General features: G+C 44.8%; 1 protein-coding gene across 3 annotated transcripts in view; it reads left to right on the forward strand.

The window, feature by feature from the left end:
• The window catches only part of LOC146812352 (embryonic polyadenylate-binding protein-like), an 818,377-nt gene that overhangs the window by 413,800 nt on the left and 382,092 nt on the right, over positions 1-22,485 (forward strand). For all 3 annotated transcript variants that reach the window (XM_085619346.1, XM_085619345.1, XM_085619347.1), the window contains 2 exons: positions 4,035-4,150; positions 4,302-4,441. In XM_085619346.1, coding sequence (XP_085475472.1) covers positions 4,035-4,150; positions 4,302-4,441 — 256 coding nt within the window. The remainder of the gene's footprint in view (positions 1-4,034; positions 4,151-4,301; positions 4,442-22,485) is intronic.

A 22,485-nucleotide genomic window follows, 5' to 3' on the forward strand; every position in this document is an offset into this window, starting at 1 on the left:
TCAGGAGGCTCTGCGCCTCTGGACATGGCTGGAACACCAGGGCGTCACCCTGGTGGTTCAACATCTGGCGGGCTCTCTGAACGCCAGAGCAGACGAACTCAGCCGCCGGTGCATGATGGATCACGAATGGCGTCTGAACTCCGAAGTGGTGCAAGGTCTCTTTCAGCAGTGGGGGGAGCCTTGGTTAGATCTATTCGCCACCGAAGAGAACGCGCAATGTCAGCAGTTCTGCGCGTTGGAATTTCCAAGGCGGCACTCGCTCGGCGACGCTTTTCGTCACGAGTGGAGTTGCGGTCTGTTGTACGCCTTTCCGCCTATACCACTTCTGCCCAGAGTGCTGAAGAAGATCAGGCACGACCGGGCCCAAGTCATCTTGGTGGCTCCGGATTGGGCACGAAGGTACTGGTATCCCGAGCTACTCAGTCTGTTGACCGATCCCCCGATACGTCTGCCCCTTCGGGAGGATCTTCTGTCGCAGCAGCAGGGGACGGTCCTCCACCCGAACCTGTCCAGCCTCCACCTCCATGCGTGGAGATTGAGCGGCGGCAGTTGATGCCATTTGACTTGCCTCCTGAAGTCTGTGATATCATTCTGGCAGCCAGGCGTCCCTCCACAAAGTCGGTATACGCCTGCCGGTGGAACAAATTTGTGGCATGGTGCACAGCAAAGGCTGTGGATCCCCTTTCCGCCCCTCTTTCTGAGGTTCTCCTCTTCCTTCTTTCTCTGGCCCGGCAGGGCTCTGCCCTGGGCACCCTGAAAGGTTATCTTGCTGCCATCTCCGCCTTCTTGCGGCTTCCTGATCAGCCTTCTCTTTTCAAGTCCCCTGTGGTTACACGCTTTCTCAAAGGCATTACACACACGTTCCCTCCTGTCCCTTTTGTAATGCCTCAGTGGGACTTGAATCTGGTTTTGACATTCCTGATGTGCGCTCCCTTTGAGCCTCTTCACAATTGCCCTCTTCGTCTTCTCACTCTAAAGACTGCTTTTCTGGTAGCCATCACCTCGGCTAGACGGGTGAGTGAGCTCCAGGCTTTATCTTCAAAGCCTCCTTTTCTATCTGTTCATCCGGACAAGGTTGTCCTTCGGCCTCGTCCCTCCTTTCTTCCTAAAGTGGTGACTCCATTTCACCTTGGGCAGTCTGTCACCTTGCCCACCTTCTTTCCGCCTCCGCATCCTTCCAAAGAGGAAGAGAGGCTCCACCGTCTGGACCCAAAACGTGCGCTCTCCTTCTATCTGGACCGCACAAAACAGTTCCGGGTGGACGACCAGCTTTTTGTTGGGTATGTGGGCGCTAAGAAGGGGAAAGCTGTGCACAAACGAACCATCTCTCGGTGGGTCGTTTTGTGTATCAAAATCTGCTATTCCTTGGCTAAAAAGGACCCTCCTGTTGGGCTGCGCGCCCATTCTACTCGGGCCACAGCGGCTACTACTGCCTTGGGACGGGGAGTCCCTTTGCAGGACATCTGTCAGGCGGCGACGTGGGCTTTGCTACACACGTTTGCCAGGCATTATTGCCTTGACAGCCAAGTCCGGAGGGATGGCTTCTTTGGCCGTTCTGTCCTCCAGGACTTTCTGGTGTGATCTTGGTTCGCAGACCCACCACCGGGGATGGTATTGCTTGGGTATCTATTCTAAGGTGAGGAATCTAACTAACGTGTTTCTTTCAGATGAACAAGTTACTAACCTTCGGTAACGATGTATCTGTAAGAAACATTAGTTAGTTAGATTCCTCACCGACCCACCCATCCTCCCCGTTCTGCGAACTGACATCTAGGGTTAAGGTTGTCCTTTCAGGCCCCTAGATTTTATTTTTGGCACCAGTGTCGGTCTTTGCATGGCTCTGCGTTCCTGGCGCGGAAGGCTATGTACAAGAACTGACGTCAGCGCGCGAGGGCGGCGTCTAAGTACTCCGACGACGTCATCCCGGCGCACGACGCCGACGACGGACGCGGAGCCGCAGACGACGCCTAGCGACGCGCAAGGGGTATTGCTGACGAAAAATCTTCCGGATCCAGTCTGACGCCTGGGGATATTCTAAGGTGAGGAATCTAACTAACTAATGTTTCTTACAGATACATCGTTACCGAAGGTTAGTAACTTGTTCATCTTGACAGAAAGGGGGAAGGGACACAGAAAATTGAGGTAGTGTAAGCAGAAGTTCATAAAAGGTCAAAATTAGCAAACTATCAGATGACCTTACGAAAAACATTATGAAGCAATTTAATTAGGTCTCTTTTTTTTTTGTTTTTTTTATTTTTTTATTCTATAAGCCAGTTGGAGCCGAGAAAAGGAAATCAAGGGGTTGATTAACTTCCTCAAGGATGCGTTGTCTTTGAAAAGACTTTGTATGATTGTCACATTCTCAAGCCAAATCAATATCTGATTTTGCTCTATTTCATAAAACCTGAACAATTGGAGAAGTATGGAGAAGTGTGCATAGTGGGGAGATGGGTAGTGGAGAGGTATCAGCCCAAGACTTAAAATGAGTAACGACCGTCATAATAGTTTGTAATATGTGACATTTTATTTTGAAAGGAAGAAAAGAAAGTAAAACCATGTTGAGCTTGTACAAAAGTCAGAAATGTATTACCTAAGAGTCGTTTGACCCATATTAGTCCATTCTTTTTCCAAGCCTTCCAGTAAATGTTTATTATGAAGTGCATTTACGAGTATTTCCCATTTCACAAAAGAGTATGGAGTTGATTTGCTTAAAGAATTTGGATGGGATAAATAATGGAATGTTAGAATATAGAACAATGGGTACTAGCATCATCTTTATAGTGTCAAGGCAAACCCTCCAGGAGAGATGTAAAGGATGCCAACGATTAACTAAATTTGTAAATTTATTAATACAATCCTCTAGGCTTAATGAAATAGAAGATTTAAGTGATTAGGAGAACCATACCCATAAATATGTTTTTTTGTATTCCAGGAAAATGTAGTGATTTGAAAAGTCTTTTTTTAAAGAATATTTATTGAGGGGTAAAATGTTATGTATGTTTGTGGTTTAATTTGTATCCAGAGACCAGAGAAAAAGTTACTAATAGTAAAGCAGGAATTGATGTTTGAGGTTTGTGAAATAAATGGAAACTGCCATTTTGATATGCTTATTGTTCTTTAGGAAACTCTAAGGTTGAGTTTTGTCTAATTTTAGAGATTAAAAGTTCTAATGCTAAATTGGAGAGAAAAGGTGAAAGGGGGCAGCCTTGACGGACACCTCTACCTAATGTTATATAAGGGTAGACATTTGTAAAAATGTCCGCTTGGGGTGAAAAGTAGGGAAGGGAGATGAGGGTGATTATTTTTGATCCAAACCATTTGAGAGTATGAAAAATAAAGTACCAATTTACACGGTAAATGCCTTCTCTGCATCTAAAGTAATTGCTGCCTAAGGATCCAAAAGACTTAAAGATTTAATGAAACATTGCATAGGAGACGTGTATTATCAGATATATACCTCCCCTTGATTAAAGTAGATTTTTATTTTCCAAGAAGTTTGGACAGAAAAAATCCTAGAGTAAGAGCTAAGGCTTTTGATTTTTTTTTTTTTTATAGTCTATATTGATGAGGAATGGGTCTATAATTTTGTCAGTGTTCTGACTCTTTTCCATCTTTTGCAAAGAGACCGATAAGGACGTCCAAAAAGGATCTTGATGATTCACCATTATGAAGAAATGAGGCAATAGGACAAGATAATGGAGGGAAAGCGATATAGAGAAATGTGGTGAAAAAAAATGTAACAGTGAAGCTTTCCGGGCCAGGAGCTCTTTTAGGTTTAAGGGACGATAAGGCAATTTGAAGTTCTAACAAATTGATGTTCATCTCTAAACCTGAAAAATCTAAGTGAGTTTCGAAAGATTTATGTATGGACGAGAGGCAAGTTGTGATGTCTGGGTCAGAGGGAATATGATCTGGGGTAAATAAATATTATGGAATCAACTTTATTTCTGTTCCTCCTTATTTTAAGATAATTTGTTAGTAGCGTTCAAATGGTCCTACTCTGTTTTTCAAATATGAATTGTTTCTGCCTGTAGGTGGTTTGTGATGAAAATGGCTCAAGAGGTTATGGTTTTGTTCATTTTGAAACACAAGAAGCAGCAAATCGTGCTATTGACACAATGAATGGAATGCTGCTCAATGATCGCAAGGTGTAAGTAAAACTCATTTAAATAGTAAACCTTTCTATATCAGTCTGTCACTTAGCATAGCTTGCATTATTTTGATGGAGTACAGTGTTTGCAATTACATTGTGTGTTATTTTACTACTCTTTCTAGACCAACTCCTGTTCTATTCCCTGCAGTTTTGTCGGCCATTTCAAATCCCGCAGAGAGCGGGAAGCAGAATATGGCGCCAAAGTAATGGAGTTTACAAATGTTTACATCAAGAACTTTGGGGACGAAATGGATGACAAAAGACTAAAAGAATTGTTTTCCCAATTTGGTATGTTTGCTGTTTTTAGATTTGTCTGACTTTGTACCGGTCATTTTGGCTGTGTTCTTTGTCCTCGTTCGACTTATAAGAGTGTCTCTTACTGAGATGAAACTAAAAAATTTAGATTTATTCAGAATTCTATTTATCAGGAACCTGTAATTTAGATGCGTAGAGGTGTGCATCAGAAATTATCTTTAGAATATGGTCTTCACTGTAAAACCTATCAGTGACTGCCGAGGTAATGGGCACTAAATTACTTGCACAATTTTCTCTCTGCATACTCTTGTGGAATTGTTATCTTAGCGCTGAGTTTTCAAAGAGGACATTTGAACAGATATGAAAGTGTTAAAAGTAGATGATTTTCAAAGATAATATTTACCATTTTGTTTGCTTGTATAACCCATGAAATAAATTAAAAACGTATACAGCTGTTTTAACTGTTTCGTTATATTCGCTAATAAATGCAGTGCAGAGTTTACGTACAATTAAATATATTTGTGGTAAAGTGAAGTCCATTCAAGAAAGTTATGCAGTACTACTCTTCTTTTTAGTAAAACATGAATGATATTTCAGCATGGGATTTTAGAAGGTTACTCCTACTGGTCAACAGGTGCCAAATAGGTGCTGTGGGGCGAACGGCATGGGGTACTTTGAAATGTGAACCTGTTCTCCAACCTCTATGCTTACTGTAAGCAATTCCAGTTTAATATTTTTAAGTCGTGCAAGTCCTAAAATAATATGCCAAATTCTTTGGAACTAATTCGATTGTTTTGGACATCTAGACACGCCATTCTTAAAATTTTCCAAATAAAGGGCATTTATGACCTAGTATGGTGCTACCTCTGAGATTTAATGTATTTCCAACTATCCCATCACAATTCTAGATAAAAGGGGTGGAGGAAGGGAGCCACACATGTTTAGGGGAAAGGAGCAGACTATCAGTCAATTTAAGAGTACATCTGAGGCTCCACAACTGGAATTGATATGTTAAACATAGTTCAATCTATAGAAATACTTTATTTGTTGGGCTGACTTTTGGAAAACATCTTGCCTTTTTATCTGTAAAGAAATGTTGTGACTAAATCGTTGCTTATACCTGCCACAGAGAACAGCCAGTCTCCTCACCTTTTCTGCTGTCCGTGGGAGCAGAAGCTCTTTTGTACGCTTTAAAAGACATGCAGGAATTTCAAAGTAACACATGGTTTGAAAAATGTATGCTGAATGTGGTCATCTCCACTGTTAAGGTACAGGTGTGAATTAGATATATACTGGTGCCCATTATGCAGTGGTGTAACAAAACTCGAGGCCCCCTTACAAACCACATGCAGGCCCTCCCACTCTCTGGACCCAGTTGGCAGGTCTCAGGCCAAGGACCTTCCAGTCCCTCGGGGGGGCTCCTGGAGCTCAGGGGCCCGCAGGGACTGTAGGGGCTTTTGTTACGCCACTGCCATTATGCTGTTGCCAAAGGCTGCATTTATAACTTGAAAAGCATGCATCTGATAGAGACTACTTGCCGTAGATTCCTTAGCTTAGAATTGTCCCCAGGTGTCAGGCTGGAACCGGAAATATTTTGTGAGCATTACCCCTGTGCTTTGGCAGGTGGCGTCATTCGCCTCGGCCTGGCGTTGTCTGCACCGGGAGTGACTTGCGCAGTGCCTATATAGGCGCAACCCCAGCACGCTGATGTCAGTTCTCTTCTTTCCACGCCTAGATCTAGAAAGAGCTACCCCAATCATTTTTTGGCAGACATTTTTTGACTTTTTGTTGAAGTCTGTTTGAGATTTTTCTCCTGGTGAGGCAGGATGTCTACCGAGAAGACTGACGTCATGCCTTGCGGCATCTGTAATCTGCAGATGTTGGTGAGGGACCAGCATCTTGTTTGCCTCTGATGCTTCCAGCGCACCTACAACACGATGACCTGCGTCATCTGCTGTGCCACGCACCCCAAGGCCTTGAGGTAGCACTTCCTCGGGCTCCTTGCAGCCCGATTTTCGACGCCGCAGCAGTCTCGATTCCAGTTCACAGGGTGGTCCTAGGATCAGTCCAGTCGCGGAGCCCAAGATCCTCGTTGCGCTCGAAGCCGTCTGGTAAGTCCCAAAAGCGCAAGAAGACTAAGAAGTCAAAGAGGTCTTCTACTTCACCCTGTCCATTGAAGTCATCCAACGAGGGAGCATAGTCATTCAAGGGATGGCACCGCACGTGAGCCTGCCTGGGATGGCTCCTCACCTCCCCGAGTTTCCGTGAGCCGAAGAGAACCCCACCCTACTCAGTGAGTTCTAGGAGGCCATGCACCTCATACTTATGTGGCCCGTTGCATGCCATCTGGCCCTGCGGGTTCGGGAGCAGCCACCCACTGATTCTCTGTTGGTGGCTGTGCCCCCTACTCCAGTCGGGCCCCTTGAATCCATGGATGGATCCGAACTGGTGCCGGTCATACCTCCTCGACCTTCCGCAGCTCCGGCCCCAATGCCAGCAGCCTTCACAATCTCAGCCCTGACTCTGACAGAGCTGTAGGGACAGCGTCTGATGCTGCCTGGAGCCATGGCTACCAGGCCAATTCCTGACCCTATTCCTGTGTGCTTGGACTCTTGAGAGAATTAGGAGGGGTTCGCTGGGCCCTGAAGACTACCACCCTCTTGACCCCAATACGGACTGGTGTGAGGATTTGGCAGACACCAGCAGACTGAACTCTTCTCTAGATACTTTCTTTCTTTCTCCCCCTAGCATGGCTACGGAGGAGGGGGGCTTCATTTGCTACAGTGGTGAGAAGGGCGGCCGAGGTCCTGGACCTTAGTCTATCCTCCGTGGCAGCAAAGACTAAAGTCTTGACGTAGGTGCTTCAGCCAGAAGTGACCCCCTCAGAAACACTTCTCCAATTCAGTGAAGCACTCATGGGCATCCTTCTGGGGACTTGTTCCAAACCCTACACATGGGCACCTTTGTACAGGATGATTGCCCGCCACCACTGCTGCACCCTAGGGGACCCCAATTTCTTCACGCAACACCTTACTGATGAGAGCATGGTCGGCCAAGCCTCCACCTCCTGTACAAATTCTGGTGCATTCTCTACTACCCCACTGGATAGGGAATCCAATAGGCTGGTCACCTTAGGAAAGAGTGTTTTCTTTACCAGCCTGGCACTGCGGTCCGTGAACACCGTGCATTTTGGGAAGTTGCTCCCCTTCCTTGTGATATTTGGTTGGGCAGGTGCTGCCTATGGTCCCTGAGGAGACCTGGGTCATATGCTCTCAAGCTATGGCTGATGAGAGAGATGCAGCTAAATTCACAATTCGATGTGGGCTAGACACAACCAACTCACTGGGCAGAGAAGTTTCTTCGATTGGTAGCCTTACGGCACCACACATGGCTGAGAACTACTGACTTTTCTGGGGACACCTCTGATGACTCCCATCAATGCAGAAACCAGGTAGACTCTGTGCTGGAGCGTTTCAAGGACAGCAGAGCTACGGCCAGGTCCTTGAGCCTTCCCATGGCCCCTTGCCAACCCCAGACCACCTTTCGTGGCCACAGAAGGGGCTTCAAGCTGTTTCTTTATCAGCACTGCCACCACCGCGTGCAAGCTTCTCAGCCTCCCATGTGATTGAGAATGTGGTGCCCACAGACCCTGTGGGTCGAGTAGCCAGAGGTCTACCACTCACCCAGCCGGCAGTTGCAGCCTTTAAAACCCCTTCAGTTTGCCCTCTTACTGTCATGGGCTCTTAGTGGAAGGCAGGAAATGCCATCACCTGCTCCACTGAAGTCTAGAACATCAGACCGCTGGGTTCTTCAGGTTGCCCGAAGGGCCTACTCCCTCCCCTTCGTGACTGTCCCTCCACCCATGCCACCCACATGCAACAGGCTGATGGCAGACCAGATCTCCTTCCTCCGCCAGTGACCGCTCATTTGGCCAAGTGAGCCATAGAGAGGGTGCTGAATCTAGAAGTAGTATGTGGTGGTTGTTCCTGATACTTTCTGGTGCCCAGGAAGGACACATGCCTTCAACCTATCCTAAACTCGCTCAATTTCTTCCTCAAAAAGTTGATGTTAAAAATGCTCACACTCTCTCTTTTCCTGTCTGCCCTGTAATTGGAAGACTGGATGAAAGCGTCGGGCTTGCAAGACGCATACTTCCACATTCCCGCCATGTCTACTCACTGGTGTTACCTGCGGTTCACGGTGGAATATGAGCACTTTTTGTCCGCCGTGCTTCCTTTTGACCTTAGCAGCACCCCTCGGTGTTCGTCAAGGTGATGGCAGTGATTGCAGCTCATCTGCGGAGATCAGGGGTGCCAGTCTTCCCCTTTCTCGGTGACTGGCTGTTGAACGTGGGCTAGCCGCAGGCTATCCTCTCCTCCTCCACTTGCTGGGGCTCACTAGCAACATTCCAAAGGCACACCTGACTCAGTCTCACACTCCCTCTCATCCGAGCTGTTCTGGATCCAGTGCAGTTTTGAGCCTATGCTCACGAATGGCGAGTCCAGGATATTTAGAAAATGATACAGATGTTTCAGCCTCTCTTGTATTTCAGTAAGACTGACTCTGAGGGTGCTGGGCCTCATGGCCTCCTGCTTTGTCACATGCTTGCTGGGATATGCGGGCTCTGGAGTGGGACCTGAAGTTCCAGTGGGCGCAGCATCCGAGGAATCTCTCCAACATGGTTCAGATCTTGGAGGGAACTGCATAAGATCCTCAGTGGTGGTACATAAACTGCAATCGAGTCTGTGTCAGATCCCTCTCCCTCCCCCAACCAGATCTGACATTTGTGACAGGTCAGTGGTGTAGCTAGCCCCTCGGGCACCCATAGCGGCCCCTGTGTTTGCAGCCCCACAGCAGCATTAAAGAGCAGGGGTGAGGGGGTGCTGGCTAAATTCGGCTTATGATTGCCGTCCCGCGTTATCTGCTTTGTATGGGAGGGGGGAGGAATTGCTGCAAGTAAGCGCGGGCCACCCCCAAAACACGGAACAAAAGCACCCCGTCACCCCTTGCTACGCCACTGTGACAAATGTGTCTCTCTTGGGATGGGGCAGCAATCTGGGAGGGGTAGAAATCGGAGGCCTCTGATCTCCTGCAGAATCTGGACTGCACATTACCCCACTGGATCTTCGAGCAATCTTGCTGGCACTAAAAGCATTTCAAGCCCTCAAGGGAAGGGCTAGTGCAGGTGTTCAAGCACGACACCACCGCCAAGTGGTACTGCAACAATTAAGGTGGTGTTGAGTCACGGACCCTCTGTCAAGAGGCCCTGCATCTCTGTACATGGCTGGAATGTCGATGCATTTCCCTGGTGGTTCAACGCCCGACGGGTACTCTGAATGCCATGGCATAATAACTTAACCCAAGATGCCTAGTGGATCATGAATTGTGCCTCAATCTGGTGGTGGTACAAGTTCTCTTTCAGCTGTGGGGTGAGCCTTGGTTAGATCTGTTTGCCAATATTGAGGATGCCCAATGTCAGCAGTTCTGCGCGCTGTGATTGCCAAGGCGGCTCTACTTTGGAGACACTTCATCTTGAGTGAAGCGCAGGCCTCTTGATTGCTTTTTCGCACATACCACTTCTGTCCAGAGTTCTCAAGATCAGGAACACCTGGCCCCAAATCATCCTTGTGACTCTGGACTTTGCTCCGAATTTGGAGTCTTGACCTGTTGAGCATGGGCATCAGTGCTTCGATCAGGCTGCCACTTTCGGAGGCCCTTCTGTCGCAGCAGCAGGGGAGGGTGTTAATATATAAGATCGTCGGGCCATGTCTTATTTAAGTCCTTTATTGAAGTTTCCAGTGTCACAGACACCCCATCAACAGGCAGGACTGTCATCTGCATCCAACTGCTTCCTCAGTCTCTCGCCAACAATCTAACCTCCACAGGTGATGTCTTGGATACCAGCTTGTGCATGACCACTTGGTTACAGAACCCCACATACCAAAGCTTTTGTAACCTAAGGTACCACATCACCTCCCTCGTTTACCCAAAACTAAATCTAAATTATAATTCACCTCCCCCAAAACTAAAACAAAAGAAAAATGTAAAGTGTTAAGACATAAAATCATAACAAGAACAAAGTTTACACATAGTCACATTACCACGCTGGTCTCTTCCTTATACGTTGGGGTCGACTCTTGAGCTCCTCAGTCAAATACTTGTTTTAAGAAGCAACCTATTTTCCTAGAACGGAGTTGCATTTGGCAACCCTGATGAGATTCCAAATTTTGTTATCAGTCTTCACTGCATTTCTAAACACTGTTTTTTACCCTACAAGGCTTACTGTATTTTGATAACCTTCCATCTTCCCTAGGAGATTTATCCTTCCAATCGCCCACCTGTATACCTGTCTCCTTGACAGCTTTGTGCTTGTCATAGAACAACCTTGGCTTTCATCTTCTTGTCTTTTCTCTCTCTCTCTCTCTCTCTCTCTCTGTCTCTGTCTCTGTCTCTGTCTCTCTCTCTCGCTCTCTCTCTCTTTGTCTCTCTCTGTCTCTCTCTGTCTCTCTCTGTCTCTCTCTGTCTCTCTCTGTCTCTCTCTGTCTCTCTTTCTCTTTCTCTTTCTCTTTCTCTCTCTCTCTCTCTCTTTCTTTCTCTCGCTCTCTCTCTCTTTCTCTTTCTCTTTCTCTTTCTCTCTTTCTCTGCTCTTTCTCTTTCTCTCTCTCTCTCTTTCTCTCTTTCTCTGCTCTTTCTCTTTCTCTCTCTTTCTCTCTCTTTCTCTCTCTTTCTCTCTCTTTCTCTCTCTTTCTCTCTCTTTCTCTCTCTCTTTCTCTCTCTTTCTCTTTCTCTCTCTCTCTTTCTCTCTTTCTCTTTCTCTTTCTCTCTTGCTCTTTCTCTTTCTCTTTCTCTCTTTCTCTTTCTCTCTTTCTCTCTTTCTCTCTGCTCTTTCTCTTTCTCTCTTTCTCTCTGCTCTTTCTCTTTCTCTCTTTCTCTCTGCTCTTTCTCTTTCTCTCTTTCTCTCTGCTCTTTCTCTTTCTCTCTTTCTCTTTCTCTCTGCTCTTTCTCTCTTTCTCTTTCTCTCTGCTCTTCCATTCTTTTCTCATTAACCCAAGCAGGGATCTCTTCACAATTAGGCAACCTTCCTTTGCATAGCAGAAAAGGAGACACCCCTTAAGTGAAATGTGGGGTGAGCCTATACTCCTCACCTTTTTTTTTTTTTTTTACTCATGCCATAATCCAGCGAATGCTGCACACACTCCTTCAAGACCTTAATAAAGTGTCCGACAACGCAATTGGACTCAGGATGATAAAGAACAGCCTTTTTGTGCTTCACTTCTCTGAACCTCAAAAATTCCTCAACCACTGCTGACATCAAATGAACTCCATTGTGCCTGAGAATAATGGTGGGAAAGCCCTCTTTTAAGCAGCTTTTCCAAGAAGCACGCCACATCCTTTGACTCCTTAGAGTTCACCACCTTAATCTCTGGCCAGCGGAAATGCATGTCCAGACACACCAAAACCTACTTATCATGTGAATGTACTCACTGGCCCAAGGAGGTCTGGGGCAATGTCAACCCACAGTCCAGAAGCTTGTTCTCTAATTAGCATGGGTTGCATCCTGCACTGTAACACCTTGACACAACACATACATTCTATGAAAACACATACCGCCTTTGTAATCATTACATCCATAGACGGCCACCAATAGCACTCGCTGTTCCTATATTTAGTTTTCGAGATACCCATGTGGCTAGCATGAGCACCTTTGACTAGTCTGTCTTTTAACTCCAAGGAAGGCACCAGTTTACTTCCTCTCAATAGTACTTTTCCTACAATAGACAACTCATTGCACATTTCCCAGTATGCCAGGGCATGCTGTTCACACCTGTTCTTGCTTGACCAACCCTCTAAGAACCCTTTCACAACAAACTGTATACGCACATCCTCCTGCAACATTCTCTTCCCTTCTTCCTGTACAGTTCCCTCTGACAACACACACATTAACTTTTTCATCAAACTCCACACCAAAGTTTTCTTCTTGTAAAACCTCATCAGTGTCTGAAAGGCACTGCAACCTAGAGAGACAGTCGGCCTGCAAATTACTTGCTACAGGCACATGCGTGAACTCGAACTCCTACAGCGCAACCACCCACCTTCTAATGTGACTCGAAATTTGATCAGTCTTTTTTCGCAAAAATCTCTTGAGTGGTTTATGAACTGTTTTCATCTCAAACTTGCATCCCAAAAGAAAATTTCTTACAGCACATTCAATAACTGAGTTGTTAGTTTCTGCACCACTCAGCCCATGAGCTAGAAATAAGAGTTCTATGCACACCCTCTGACCTCTGCATTAAAACGAATCCCAACCCTTTGGAGCCTCCATCCGTCAATACTATGATGCCATCCCTGGTATCAAAACTTCCTAAGTCGGAGGCATTATCCAAACCAGATTTAACGTCCGTAAACTCCCTTTCACAACCGTAACTCCACAATAATTCTTTGCACTTCTTTAACCAAGACCTGAGAAGAACTGTTCCCTCAGCGAATTTGAGCACAAATTTGTTATAGAATTCTGCCATGACCGGTAATCTTCACTAGTCCATCTTTACACTTGGGCAAGGACAAATTCCTAATGGTGTCCACCAATCCTTTCTTTGGCTGAATCCTTGGTCCAGTGATTAGATGTCCAAAATACTCTATCTCGGGTACATTAAACTTCTATTTCTCATGATTGTGTTAGCCCTGCATTCTGTAATGTTCCAAGCACCTCACACAACCTTCCATTGTGTTCCCTGATGTTGGATCCAATCACCAAAATATTGTCTTGACAAACCTTCACTCCTGCCACTCCCTTTATTAAACTTTCCATCGCCCTCTGAAAGACAGAGGCCGCCAATATGAACAAGGCGGGCATTTTCAAAAACTTAAACGTACTATAGGGAGTGGCAAAGGAGGTCAAATCCTGCAAAGCCAGCATCATTTTATGATACGCCGAACTAAGAAGAAAAGTGCTTAGCCCCATTCAACAAGCTCAGCATTTCAGTGATATTGGTGAGTGTAAAGAGGTCAACAATCACAGCCTTGTTGAGTTCTCTCAAATCAACACATAACCTAGCATCGCAATTGGCCTTGCGTGCTACACCCACAGGCGCAAGCCATTCAGAAGCTTCCGCTTCCTTAATTATACCATCAGCAATCTGTCCAATTCTTTTTTCATACTCTCCTTGACTACCAAAGGCACACTCCTAACTTTAGCTACTTTTGTAAGGGCATTGGCTCAGTCTAATTTCATGTACTTAGTTCTTCAGGCACCCCAGGTCTTTTTTGAAAACAGCAGAAAACTCATTTAGCAAGCTATCGCATCCATCTGAGACACTGCAAACAACTGGATTTGTCTCTTAGACAAACAGAAGGATTTTCATTGAGGGTCCAGATACACATAGAGAATGCGTTGATGAATCCAACTTATTAAAGAGTCATCTTTTACAGACACCTAGATCTTCCCAGGTATTATATGATCACTACATTTTATTGACACCCACAAATACCCCGCCAATGTCATCGGTTTCACAGCGCACCCACGGAGTTTAATGTCTGGCTTTGAGGGCTTCATTTTTTTTCTCCAGCTTATTCTAATAAAAGGTGTGGTGTATCATTGTGATTTTGGCTCCAGAGTCAAACATTTTGACCACTCCTCCATGGACCTGTACCATTTCCAAAGGCTTTTCCAAACCTTCAACATTATTTTGCAGAACAACCACTTCTTCCACCAGGTCAAGTTCACAATCCACCTCTCACTTTTTTCACAGTGGATTTACTGCATTTAGTTTCGTGACTCTTTCTTCAGCAATTCTTACAAGTAGACTTCCATCCTGGACACATTTTACTGTTTGCCATGTGGCCTACCTCACCACACCGATAGCATTTGCCTGAAAATACGTGACCTATCTTGCCTCCTGTATCACTTCTACCTTGAACAGATTTATTCTCATTGTCTTTCTCTTCTACCACCTTAATATAAGCTTTTTCATTCTTCCTTGCATGCACTGCATCCTTGTGAATAACATCAAAGCATGCCTTTGAATGTTCTTGTGTTTTGGCTATAGTCAAAACTTGATGCAAAGAGGGGTTGTCTTTCTACCACATTGCTCCCTTAGCCTTTTCCAAAGTGCAACCCAGCATAAATTAATCTCTCACTTGTTCCTCAATGGAACTCCCAAAACCACAAGTTGAGGCTAACCTGTGTAGCTCTGTAATGTACTGCTCTGCACTCTCGCTATTAGTGTGGCACCTCTTCCCAAATTGATAGCGTTCAAGAATGGCCTTCATTTTAGGAAGGTAATGCAGGTCAAGCTTCCTTATAGGAATTTCATATTCATTTAAATCAGCAACCTCATCCTTAGATAGTTCAGGTAGGTGTTCAAACACTTCCTGCCCCTCAGACCCCTGGCAGTGTAATAACAGAGGTCTTCCTTTCAGGGCTAGTAGAAGCTTCACTCTGGTATAATGTGCAAAGACGATTTAATCCACTGAATAGAGGGATTACCAGGAGAGGTCAGAAAAATTGGTGGTACAGTTACATTCTGCATGGTGAAAAGTATGTGCAAAACAAGACCTGAAAGTTCTTCACCCTTCCTTTTTTTCTCCGAAACAATTTGTTCATAAAGTCACAATAGAGAGGGAAAAGAATAAAAAAAAAACTCATACAAGGTATGTCAAATATCAAACTGGAACACACCTTTCTCAGCATAAAACCGGTTCTGTAAAAAGGTGTGCGTCTCACTGAGGCACACACTTGTAACTCCTGCCAAACCAGTCTCTGAGACTCCCGCCAAGGTGTGCATGTTCCAGGGATGTCACTAGTGGAGGGACGGGGTGCACTTCACAGAGCTACTCATGATGTGATTCCTGCGAAGGTGTGCATATCACTGGGATGCCACTAGTGAAAACGGTGAATGCGTCGCCGACCCTGCACTTGTATCTTCTGTCACTTACGAAGATGATGCTCTTCTCCCAAATCGGTCCAAACCAACCTTGGTTACAGAACCACACATACTAAAGGTTCTGTAACCTAAGGTACCACGGAGGGTTCTCCTCCCCCCCCCCCCCCAAACCGGTCAATGCTCCGCCTTCATGTGTGGCAACAGTTGACCGCGTTCGACCTTCCGCCGAAGTCTGCAATGTTATCTTGGCAGCCAGGCGTCCCTCCACAAAGACTGTATATGCCTGCTATTGGCGCAAGTTTGTTTCATGGTGTGCAGAGAAACAGGTCGGCCCTCTTTCTGCTCACCACTCTCGGTTCCCTCTCTTAATCTTTCTCTTGCCCAGCTGGGCTCTGCACTGGGTACCCTAAAGGCCTATATTTCTGCCTGCTGTGGTGTTTGGCGATTGCTTGATCAGCCATCCCTCTTAAAATCCCCTGTTGTAAATAGGTTCTTGAAAGGTTTGCAACACAAGCTTCCACCTTTGCCCTTTATCATGCGTCAGTTGGATCTTAATCTGGTCTCAACTTTTCTGATGTGCGCTCCCATTGTGCCTTTGCACAATTGTCTTCTCAGGTCCTTTTAATCATGACTGCCTTCCTGGTGGCAATACCATCTTCCCGGAGGGTCAGTGAGCTTTAGGCTTGGTCATCCAAGCTGCTGTTCCTGAACTTCTACCCACACAGGCTGGTTCTTTGCACTAGAGCTTGCTTCCTGCTCAAAGTTGTCACTCCCTTTCATGTAGGCCAGTCTATCACTCTGTCTACTTTTTACGCTCTGCCTCATCCCTCCAAGGAAGAAGAGCAACATCACGGTCTGGACATTGTCAGTCTACCTTGACGGAACAAGAGTTCTGGGTGTACAACCAACTCTTTGTGGGGTATGCAAGAACGAAGAAGGTAAAGGCTGTGCAGAAATTGACCATTTCCTGATTGTGCTCTGCATTACAATCTTTAATGCATTGGCCAAGAAGCAACCCCCGAGTACTTTAGTGCTCACTCCACCAGAGCCAAGTCTGCAACCTGTTCATTAGAGGATTAATTCTTAGAAGACCTACACCGCTTCAATATATGTATTGGTTTGGAGCATTTATAAATAGTTGAAAGTGATTATGTAGGACTTATAAGAACTTGTTGGCCTGCTCAGTTCTTTAGTTTGTTAATGAGGTTCTGATATAAGCAGAATGAGTGTTCCTCCTGTAAGAACACTGTTTCCATGTCACTGCCCAAATTAGGCCTAAATGATTTTGGTTTGTGAGTCTTGTAGGAGCTATGTTCTGTGTATACATGAATTTTGGTTAATTTTAATCTCTTCCAAACGCCTTGGAACTAAATATTTATGGAGAGTTTAAATTGTTGTGCAGTGAAGAAACAATTGTGTGACATGCCTTAACAATTGTATAAAATCTATTTCTTTTTGTAGACCTTAGATTGAGAGTTGGCTTACATGTAGGAGATATGAGTAGAATTTTGTTGTGGATCACTGTTGTTGGAAATGTTGCTCTAAATTTTCTATGTTACCAATAAACATTCAGCAAGCTTCACAGTCCTTTTCTTAAATGTCCATCTTATAGGCATCAGGATAGTGGTTTGGATTCTTTTTAAGAATCGGAGTTTTCTTTGTCTTACTACATAGTTTTGGGATTTGTGAAAATATGATTTAATGTAACTATGTAGTACTGTCCTAATAGCACAATGTGATAAGGTTATATGTTTGCTGGTGTTTTTCTGACTGTAATTATGGGGTATTACATTTTTCTACTTAGAATCTTTGAAAGTGACTGCGTGAGTGCTTCGTTTTTTAGGTTTCGCGTGCACAGTACTTGTAAAATCTACTGTATTCAATATAAATTTTGAAATGTACTTGCGTACCGCCCTTGCTTTTCATTGGTTTCTGTGCTTGCCACTTACTTTTCCTCTGTTTTGTATTGGTTGTAGCATACTATTTCCTGTTGGTCCTCTTATCGGTGTACGTGGCCCAAGTACTGTTTTCATCCGCTTTTGTGACCTGCTTTATCTGTGAGCAAGCGGGTTTGTTTCCAAACCCCCTCCCGCTGTTCGTTCTTTTATTTTATCAATTTAACTCACCCAGAGGATCAGAATGCTTTACATGCGCACCAGTTAAAAACGGGGTTGTTGAGCCTCCTGCAGAGACTCAAACCCTGTTCCCTAGCTTAAAGGTTGGCGCTCTAGCCCTTACACAACTTTCTCTGGTGAATTTGGAAGATCAGCTTATAACATGACTGGCGTTCCTTTGGAACACATCAAAGTGCTTTACCATAATGCGTTCCAAAGCAGCTCCGGACATCTTTTTCTATTCCACTTGTGTTTTTTACTTGTGTTTCTTTTTTGAGATATGGTTGTATTGTAAACCTATACCAAGTTTATAGTGTACATTTGGCATTGGCATTTTAGTATTTTTCTGCCATTACATGTGGAATGCAGGCGACACAAGGGCGTAGGCCCTGAGCGGAAACTTGGAACGGCATTGTGAAGGCGCCTTGAATGCTCTTTATGTGAGGACTGTTTATAGCTGGACCATAAAGCCGGTTTATGGCTGAACAGATGCATTCAATTCTCAGCACCTCCTGCTCCCAGCTCTGGCAGGCTTCCAGGGACCGGCACTAAAGTCCACCTCAGAAGGTGAGATGAAATCTACGAGTTGAGAGGTAAATCAGCTGCACCGTTTTTTTACAGCCAGCATAAAACTGATCCTGCTTTTAAGGCCCGTTCCAGCTTCCGACCCGGGACACCGATTTCAGGCGTCCCTCTGGGAAGAGAGAAGGACTAACTCCTTTATATGAAAGCTCTAGTCCACAATGCCCATAGCACGTTACGTAGATGCAGAGTCTGTAGAAACAAACTAAAGTTATGCAGCTAGCTACTGTTTGAAGCATCACCTGAGACACGTGTCTTCTCACTGGACCGGTCAGTACAGGGTTGCCAGCATTTCCTCCTATAGTGGTAAACAGAGTCTGCTTCTTGCATGGCCTGCTCACAGTTGATGACAATGAATTGTGACAAATTAACACTCAGACTTTCTTGTGCAGCTACCCTCTGATGTTTTGACTGCATTCCATTCAACACTCTCCACACACATGTAAAAAGCAGGGTTAAGAAAGCATGCAGTGCCAGTATATAATCAGGATCAATGCACCAGCAAATGCATAAATAGCATAACGAGCATTGGTCTCTTTACAGTTCCCCAAAAATTGCAACCACCTGGAAGGTAGACCCAACACACAACTAGACTTATCCCAAGATGTAGGAAGGGAGATACGGAAAGAGCCATGAGCAACAACCCAATTACAAGTAGTGAAGGGGAGGAAAAACACACTCTTTATTGCACTCTTTCTCTACCACGCAGTCACCTTTTTTCTCACTCTTTCTCTCTTGTCCCCACAGTGTATGTTTAAAATACACAGACGCACACAAAACACTCACAAACATACATAGGTCCTACGTTGCTTCTGCAGCAATGGTGACAAATCATAATTTATGGCACTGATGTCTGTATAGCAAAAGACACACAATTGATGGACGGAATGCAGAACAAATCAAAATATTCACCCCCAGTCAAAAGATCTGGGTTAAATCCATCATTATTTTGCTCACCATGCCACCCCAGTTTAGACCTGGCCATACGCAAATCAGTCTTGACCCTGTGCCTCATGGGAACACTCCCGCCTGAACTGCCAAGCCAGGTCCTCCCTGGACTGGAAACAAGCATCCTAGTACACCCCTCCTCAGCTTGATTCCAGTGGCACAGTGAGCCCAGGACCCATGTCTGGGCATACCTGGCACACTTAGGGTGAGAAAGCAAGAGACACACAATTGATGGACGGAATGCAGAACAAATCAAAACATTTACCCCCAGTCAAAAGATCTGGATTAAATCCATTATAAATTATGATGTCTGTATAAACAGCCCAACAGTTTAAAATACCGAGCCCTCTGAGCACATTGAGATTCCACAAAACAGCACATCAGTGGCACAGAGCAGACTCCTATAACAGCATACACTGTCAACCACAGATGCAGTGACATGCAACATCAGTGTCGGACATAAACGGGTAATAGCACCAAAGTCCTTAAGGCCGTTATGTGCCATGGAATTGCTGGATGTAAACACAGCTGGTAATGGTGCTTTTGGTACAGACACGTGTCATGTGTGACAAGGAACAAAAGCAAGTGCAAAAATCCATGTCTAGCAAGATGTTGCCCAACGTCTAAACCCAGCTAAATTACAGCAGGATAGTCTTCCTACACATCAATAGAAGACTCGCTCATTTATCTAGGGAGGGCATCCACTAGTATGTAATTGAAGCTGTTGGGTAGGCTGATAGAATATAGACTGATGTGGCAAGGGGGGGTCCATATGTCAACGTGTCCACATCAGTTGGGGTGACCTGCTTGGGCAATGAGCAAGGATAGTGCAGCTTTCACTTAAGCCCGCTTCTGTGTAAGATGCTGGATTTCCATGAGATGGCAATTGCGGAGACAAGTATGGTCAAGTACACATTGGCCTGTACACATGAGGATGGATGTGAAGGATGAAAATGGAGCTTGCACTCAACATGCATTGATCGGTTACACCCGTCTCACAGGCAGTGGGACTGAACACACAAGTCATAAGTAGGGTATCACTGAACCCAGCATACATGTTGTTAGACCGGACATCCTTGGCACAGTATTGCACCCAAATCTTTCTTTCACTCACTTACCTTACTGAACTTGTTTTTGTTGGTATTAGGACTCTGTGTGCCTTACCTCTGCTAACAACTGTTGAAGTGCTCGTGCTCTCGCCTTAAAACATGGTAAAATTGGCTTGTACCCAGTTGTCACATTTAATTTACTTGTAATTCCCTAGTAATGGTAATATCCGTGCAAACTAAAATATGTAAATTGGATGCAGAGCCATCTCAATGGGAAAGGTCATGTTAGCTTCCTCCACCAGGGGGCACCCGAATGCCCCCACAAACAGTAAATATAGCTCCACTAACGGAAGTATAAAATTTCATTTAGCACAGTTTGGCAAAAACAAAATTCCCAGCACCAATTGTATGTTGAAAAAGAGCAAGCAGTGAGACTCGAATAGTACAGTGGGAAGTTCACTAATGAGGGATTGCTGCTAGCGCGATAGCCCAGCAGTGCATACAGTACTGGCAGTGTCACTAGGTGATAGAAGATATAGGCATAATTTAAGGGAATCACTGCCATCAGTTTAACATATGCAAATTGACAGTAATTTACACTGTTTATACACTATTCGGTGTCGAGACGTGCATGACTTGAAGAACACGTGATATCAACCCTCCACAAGAAAGACCCTGCCGCGTTGTAACACTTGTAACAATGCTTCGCTTTCTTTTAGAGGTGAAAGTCAAAAGGATAAAATATTGATAGTATGATTTTATAGTGCTTCAGATATAACCGACCTTTACCATTCAAAATGTATAAAAACAGTAACTTATATTCCTAAAGACAGGATATGGTTGGTGAGCATTAGGCCTGGGCAGCAAATTCCGTTCCGCTCGCGGAATTTGCGGAATTTCGGTAATTTCGTGTTCCGCGGAGAACGCGAAATTGCCCAAAATGCTGCTTTCCGCGACTTCGCGAAATTTTTTCTTGTTCGCGTTCTCAAAAAGCGTGTTCGCGAGATATTTCTCCCCGAGCACGCAAACAGCAGCTGTGAACAGGAAAAAAGCATCGCGAACATGCAATTCCGCGTGTTCGCGGAATTTCTGCATGTTCGCGGAGATTTTTTACCGTTTCGCGGAGATTTGCGTAACGCGATTACGCAAATTCCGCCCACCCCTAGTGAGCATTAGCTTCAACATATACTTTTCTTTGGGAATTCCACCGCTTACCTGAACATGTGTTCGCCACCATTTACTGTAAAACTAATGTACGTACCTAATTTTCACTGCTAAATTATCATTGCACAGATTTTCTCCCCCGCCCCAATTCACAAGTGCACAACATGCTTTTCAAAAATGTAATTAATCTCTGCTTACAGCTGTACTTCTATACTCCACCCTTAACCTTATCTCCCCGTGGCTTCGTGCATTTCAAGCGTGCATGTCACTACTGTGTGTTGTTTACCAGTCCTTCCCCGTTCTCTTTCAAACAGTATTTGTATTTTGATGCAGCGCAAACTATATCCAAAGGTGTTGGAGCACTTTATATAAGCACCATTTACAATACACATGGCCACGACGCGGTGCCCGGGGGGAAAGGCTTTTATTTTGTTTGCTGCTTTATACAGGGAAAAGCCAAACCAAAACTCGCCAGAACGGCCTCGCCAGTATCCTCTAAACACGCAAGTGCACTTGTGAGTGCTGAAGGCAGATCTCGGATAAAAAAAATAATCCGATTTTGAAGCATAACTGATATCCGGACAGGAGCACTTATATTGGCACCTGTTACTGCACAATATATTGACCTTTCTCAATAAACAAGTCATAACACTTTTACCGAGATTCTTAAACTTGTATTGCACAACTGCTCACCAAGCTAAAACTTAAAGGAAAATAAATATTGTTAATCACATAGGCAAAACCTATTGCATTTACCAATGCTTGTTTCTCACTTGTGGGCTCTTTAACTGTTAGATTGTCTAATTTTAATTCTAGTTAATATTTTAACATTTTCTGACCAAGGTCTTTCATTGTTTGAACTGCCTTATGGGCGCATCTGTTTATGATGGGGAGGATTTGCAGAAGTCACTTTGACGATATTGTATTTGGGGGATGTCTCTTAGATGATTTCTTCTGGTATTATTCTAGCATTTGTGATCACTCAAGTGATTTTAACTGTTAATTACTCAATTTTCTAACTGTTTTTGCTTTTAGGGTTGGAATTTCTTTGGAGAAAACGGTATTCTACTGTATTCTGATGAATCCTCCTCAGGCCTCTCTGTCAAGATGATAAATTGCATTTTACAAATCTAGAATTATCACCCCTAAGGGTATCCAGGCGCTGGGGTCCATCGGGGAGACTGAGTTATATTTGTAAAAAAAAAAAGTGCCGCGGCTCTTGTCTGGAGGCAGCTTGTACCAGCCCATTTCTCCTTTTAGCACCAACTAATAGTGGGCAGAGGCTGTGGCGTAATGGCCAGAACTGCACATTTAGTAGCTGGAGAGCCAGATTAGAA

This window comes from Triturus cristatus, chromosome 7 (genome assembly GCF_964204655.1).
Source record: "Triturus cristatus chromosome 7, aTriCri1.1, whole genome shotgun sequence".
Classification (NCBI taxonomy): domain Eukaryota; kingdom Metazoa; phylum Chordata; class Amphibia; order Caudata; family Salamandridae; genus Triturus; species Triturus cristatus.